The sequence below is a fragment of the Lactuca saligna genome, chromosome 6, assembly GCF_052625555.1.
Source record: "Lactuca saligna cultivar CGN05327 chromosome 6, ASM5262555v1, whole genome shotgun sequence".
NCBI lineage: Eukaryota > Viridiplantae > Streptophyta > Magnoliopsida > Asterales > Asteraceae > Lactuca > Lactuca saligna.
Window position 1 is genome coordinate 112,082,536 of NC_136422.1, and position 6,770 is coordinate 112,089,305.

The 6,770-nt window shown below is 28.2% G+C and overlaps 1 protein-coding gene across 1 annotated transcript; it reads right to left on the reverse strand.

Annotated features, from left to right (window-relative positions):
- Nucleotides 1-207: 207 nt before the first annotated feature.
- On the reverse strand, nucleotides 208-6,456 carry LOC144999775 (gibberellin 2-beta-dioxygenase 2-like). Its single transcript, XM_078958941.1, has 3 exons — nucleotides 5,929-6,456; nucleotides 2,308-2,644; nucleotides 208-587 (listed from the first exon to the last, which is right to left on the reverse strand). Exons 1-3 carry the CDS (start codon nucleotides 6,285-6,287, stop codon nucleotides 342-344), a joined length of 942 nt encoding a protein of 313 aa, XP_078815067.1. The 5' UTR covers nucleotides 6,288-6,456; the 3' UTR covers nucleotides 208-341.
- Between the last annotated feature and the right edge of the window lie 314 nt (nucleotides 6,457-6,770).

Genomic DNA, 6,770 nt, shown 5'->3' on the forward strand with positions numbered 1-6,770 from the left:
TAAAAATACATACACTATTTTAAATGATGCATTTAGGGACGGACGCATGAATACATAGTAAATGTTGCCGCATTTGAAAATTATGTTACCAATGTAGAAGAAATAGGTAAAAAAATCGAAAAATCGTAATTTTTTCTAAAAGTAGATGTTACCGGTGCCACACCGGGACACCTACTAGGTCCACTCCCGGATGCATTAGACAGAAAAAACATGTTTAAGTCCAAACTAATATTCCAAAACAATGTACAATAGGAGACCTACATAGTACAATCAAACATTGTTCTCGATCTACAAAACTTGCAACTAAAGAAAAAGGATTTACAACAAACATTTTGTTCTGCCTAAGTAATCTTGAAATGATCAAGCCTAGTTTCACCTAGTCGGTGAGCATAGGTATGCGACTTGTACTCAGACCAAGTGAAAGTTTTGTAAATCGGCTTATTTCGTTTGAGTAGTTGTGGTGGGCAAGCGATTGTTGCTTCGGGTGGGGGTGCACCAAAGAAAACCATCGATAGTCTAGATTGGTTAGGTAACAAGTTAGCCATGGCTCGATGCCTCACACTTACAAACCTTCCATTCGTCATAGCCTACATCCAAAAAGATATATCAGTCATCATAATGATAAGATAGAACATGATATACTACGTATATTCACAATGCGAGAAGCAATAAAACTAAACATGATATACATCGGTGGTTTGCATTGAACTAAATTAGATCAAAACCGATATCAATAAAAGTAAATATAAAAGTTATAAATTTTCATGTCACCCAAAATTGTACAAGAAGATGGGACCCGGGACTCACTATGGGGAAAAAGAAGTTATGTCGTTCTTATCTCAATATTATCTGAAAATTAGCCCTACAAACTTGAGTTATGAGACTGAATGGTAGGTCATCAACATGTCACGTTAATTCCTTACATTTTCTTTATTTAAAGAAAGTCGCTTTAAATATCTAAAGCACCATTCGTCCCACAACTTAATAATTAATTCTGCACACTTACTTGCAAGGACTCATATCCTACTCAGCTTAATATACATTATTCTATTACTGTATTTATTTATTATATTAATTTATTATTAAACATTTCTATTAGTCAATTTATGAATAAATATTATGAATCTACCAAACTTGGAGGATATTTATTAACTACTGAATATGTATTATAATTTTTTATATGCATGTTAATATTCCAATGAATATTTACAAACTATAAATTCGAAAAGTATTTGTTAAAAATATTCTTTTTTATATGTCTAAGGAGACTTTCTTGTGAAAAAATAATCTTTGCATGTTATAATTGCAAAAGTTGATACCGATATTAATGACATTATATAACTCGTATCATGTCAGCACGAAATTGGATTTGGACGAAACTAAATTTCAAATTCATGTTTGTGTCGTTTTTGTATAAGTGTAAAATAAATAAAATCATGCCGTGTTCATGTTAAAAATTAACACGATATAATCATATGTTTATCGTGTTTTATATGATTAATTATGAATTAAATAAATTAAATGTTTATTTTATTTTGTATTTTTCAATTTTTTCGTATTAATTGTTTTTATCGTGTTTTAATTGAACAATTTTGATAAAACAAAATACAATATTATGTTACTAGGTGTAAAATTCATACATTATATGAGTTAATTAAAAAAATTAAATATGAATGTTTAAATATTTAAAAACTTTAGATTTTTATAAGAAAATAAGATAAATAATGAATTATTAAAATCGGTTTTTTTTATGTTTTAAATTTAAATAAATAAACAAAATAAACTAATGAGTTTTAATTTATAAATTTTGAAATAAAATGATAAGTGAATTAATGAAATTGACATTTATTTATTACTAAAGTTATTATAATTATTATATATAATTGATCAAAATAAATAAAAAAAAAACTATAAAATAATATGTTAAAAAGAAATTAATTCAAAATAAACATAAAAATAACATTTATAAATTGAATGAGAATATGACTATTTCAAATGAGATGTCATATGTTCTGGTCTTACCAAGAGACATAAATAATGTTTAGAATTAGATTAAAATTAGATATTTTAGCGGTTTCTAAAAAAATGAAAGTATAACATATAAAAAAAACCCTTTATTTATTAGAATAGATGTTTGTTATATAAAAATTACTGTATTGTCCGCATCAGTTAAAAGATACACAATAAGAACTGGATTTGTCACCCCTAGTCTTTTACTATCTAGTTTTAACTGGGTGAAACAAGCATGGTCTATCTACCCATAGATGGATAGATGGATTTATAGATAAGATGAGACGAAGAAGAAACCTGCAAGATATCACCGATATTGACACAGAAGGCATGTGGGTCAGGTGAAACAGGAAGCCAAAGGCCATTTCTGAGAGATATCTGAAGACCAGGAGCATCGTTGGATCTGAGAAGGGTGATGATCTGAGGGTCAGAGTGCTCTCCGAAGCCGATGTTGCCATGGTGGAAGGAGTGAGTGACAGGTGGATAGTGATTTAGCCTGAGAAGGGAGTCACTGTCAAAGTGTCTGACCAAGTGGCTGAATAAAGAGTGTGGGACCCCCAACCCTTTGGCTATCAATTCCAATATCTCACATGCCAACTCCCTAACACTTTTGACATAACTACTCACCACACACCTGTTCATATTATCACAAATTAAAAGTTAAAGTGGTTATATATCATTTATAAAAAGAAAAAGATTGAGCGATTTGACCATGTATATTAATTAAAACAAAAAAGGTTATATCGTGTTTTGACATTTTTAGATTAGAATTGAATATTGTAATTTTTAGTTTAGTTAATATAAAATAGTAACAAAACATAGAGAATCTATGATACGTGTTTTTTTTATTATTATTTTAGTTCATATTGAAAAAAAAGCAACTGAAAACTCTATTATTCTTCAACCAAATCTTATTCGATGGGAATTGTAAATGTTTATTAAAAAAATCAATTATTTGATGGATATATTACCTATAAGTTTTTGTTTTTAAACATATCAACTAGGGGAGCAAACAAGCCGAGCCGAGTCCGAGCCTGGTCAGGCTCGGATCGGGCTCATTTAAGTTATATGAGGCTCGATTCGAGCTTTCTTGTACCGAGCTCGGTTCGAGCTCGTAAAGAATTATACAAGCTCGGTTCGGGCTTGAGCTCGACTCGCTTTTTATCTGACGTGCCTAAATAAGTTTAAGCTCGGCTCGGGCTTGTTAAGAAACTCGTTTACTAATACCCTAAATCCATAATTTTCATAGTATGTTTTTATTTTAATATATATAAATAATAATAAATTATATTATATAAAGGCTCGTTTAGGCTCGCAAGCCTAATCGAGCTTAATGACATAGACTCGAGCTCAAGCTCATTTAAAAAACGAGCTTAACATTAAGTTCGAGCTCGGCTTGGGCTGGTTTAAAATCAATTTCGAATCGAGCTTTTAACGATCCAATCCCAAGTAGCTTGCGAATAGTTTGGTTCGTTTGCACCCCTAATATCAACTTAAACAAATAAAGCAATAGAATGATATAAATCAATATTTTTAAAACGCCAGTTGGATGATGAAAAACACGTAATTATTATAAAAACATATGAAGTTTTAAAATTATTAAATTAGCACTTAAAAGCTTTTAGATATATATTATCAACTTATATATGTTTAATATTTTAATATTAATGTTAAATGGAGAAAGGGACACTTGTATAGGTTGCAGTTTGTAGGCAGAGTGAAACTGTGGGGGAGTAGTCAAAACAGAGACCAATTTCTGATTCTGACATTAGTGTCCACCTATTTTCCAACCTTTTGTGCCTTTCCCGTAACTCAGTTTATTTCTTTTTTTGGTAAAAACAAATAACCATTCAATATACTGAATCTTGTCTTTTCAACATAATTTTATTAGAAAAAAAGGAAAAATGTTATAAATACAAATGAAATCACCTATTTTGAGTAATAATTAGTCAAAGGTAAACAAATGAATTAAGAGTTTAAATTCAACAAAGAGTATCGTAATTCATTTTCGATTACTCAACGTAAATGATGTATCATTTTAAATACTTTTTTTTTTCCGTGGGAATTTACATCCATATTAATTAAAAAAACTCAATTAATTCAGATTAACATTATGATTTTAAATTGTATATATTTCAATTTTAACATTTTTAATATGAAACTAACTTTCTATTTACATATTAATCAAAATATGTTTTTATATAGTTTTATAATGTTTTGATATTTTAAGTATTTGTAAATTAGTTTTGTAAAATTAACAAATAAATTTATTCACATTGTAAATCTGAACTTTATATAATTAATTTTCAGAATTCACAATATAAATTCAGCTTATAATGTGAATCGAAACAAAGTTATAATATGAATCTGAATTGAAATTTCATTTTTTTTTCTTAAACATCAATATGAATTTATGTTTAATGAGTATAAAAAAATATGAATATTAATATATTTATTAATTTTTTCAATAAAAAATAGACATTAGCTTTTCAAAAAAAAATTGTTTTTTTGAAGAAAAAAAATGATGTATATATATACATACATATATATATATATATATATATATATATATATATATATATATATATATATGGTTATGAAAAAAAACGAAAAATCATAAACAACGGTATAATTTTTTTTTTTTCTGAGAAAAACATGGCCTAAAAATATTAAACTAAAAAAATTGAGTTTATTATAATTCACTGCATGCATCCGTTGTAAAAATATACAACAATTTTTTTTTATCGTTACACGCTTTATATCCGATGTTTTTTATTGGTTCCTTAATTATTAACAATAGTTTTTTCTCTTTCTCTCTCTCTTTCTCTCTCTCTCTCTCTCTCTATATATATATATATATATATATATATATATATATATATATATATATATATATATATATATATATATATATATATATATATATATATATATATATATATATATATATATATATATATATATGCTACTATAGGTCGTACTAAAGAGTAAATAGGCTACTGCATAAGATGAGCCCGAGTCACCCCATGTGATCACTGGTTTGCTTCTCCCATGGTACTTATGTACAGAAATACAAGATTTTTTTTTAATCCATTAAGAAATACACGACAGCCAATTTCTTTTTAAAATTGAAAAGAATTTTTGCGGTCTCGATTTTTGATAGGCGTTTTGAAAATCAGTAATAATTATGACATCGTAGCATGAGTCTTAGTTTTAAGATAACACAATTTGGAAAATATTATTAATTTTAAATAATATTTTTTGTAAAAGTAATAACCTAAAATTAATATGTTTCCTTTCTGGTGCTAACTTTTTATACACTCAAAGTTGGTCATATATGTGGTTAATATATAAAAACATCATGAACATATTTTTGTGTTATTTTTAATTAATATGATATTACATCATACCAACTATAACCCCACTTATGTCTGTTATAAACTTTTGCTCTTAATTAAAAGACATGTCATAGTTAAAAAATATTATTTAATTCTACAACTTTCTTCTGAACAACTAATAATAAATTGGTAACCAAGATTCTATTTGAAAAAAAGAAAGATAGATCTCGTGTTCCCACCAACCATTTCCAAGTCAATACCATAAATTTAAAAATCATAATATTCTTAAATAAGGGTGACAATGTTTATTTCTAAATTTGACATTTTATTATTCATTTACATTGTTACCCATAGAGTAAGCCGACATTGTGAAGTGTTATTGAAATTTTTTATGCTCAGAGCTTTGCTTAAATGATAACCTTTGTGAGTTTTGGTTAACGATCGATGCCCATGCATAGTTGGTAATATTTTCTGTCGTTAATTCATCATACCAACAGGTAAAACCACATATATGTCTAAAGAACAGAAAATAATAATAATAATAATAAGAACAATAATAACAAATTATGAAACTGATTACCTGAATTTGGAGGTCTGAGCAATGGCGTTTTGATTAGTTGGAAGAAGAAGGTATTCAAGCTCTCCCGTGTCTCCACTAAGGCCAATGTTCTTGCTACCATAGCCGAAGGGGTTGCCGGATCCAAATAGTTCCTTTTCGGGTAAGGGTTTATCAAAGAACTCAAAACTTTCATCTTCCATTTCCTTTATTATATGATGAGAGACACCATGGTTAATGACTTTGAAGAAACCATATTCTTCACAAGCCTTTACAATGAGCTTTGCTACTTTCGATCGACTGCAAGAAAGATCGATCACTGGAATATCTACTTCTCGAATCTTTTCCATACGGATTGGATTAACTTGCGTAGCTACCACCATTTTTATGGCAGATTACAAGGTTGTGATGAAATAAGAAAACTAATGAAGGATGAGAGTGGAAGATACGCGCAGAATCTATGAAGGCATGAAGCATGGAGAGAGAGAGAATCTACAGAGAAGCGTCGAAGTATTTATAATAAGTTTCTTTCTCGTATCCACACAGGTTTCATATCGCGGTTCCTTTATAAAGCAAATAATAGTAGGGATATTAAAAAGTTTTGTGAAATCCTGTACCATTTGGAAAAAAAAATTTAAAAAATATCGGGATGGGGATGTGGGCGAGGGTGGAGGTAGGTAATCCCGTCTGAAAATCTTCATGGGGATCCATTAATAAATTACACATATATTTACATACTAGTTTATGACCCGTGGAAACCACGGTTGCAAAATTAATTAAACTTTTATACTAAAAATTCAAAGTTGTTAATCAATTAGTTTAAATAAATTATTAATTAAGAGATTTTTTTAGTTATATATAAAATT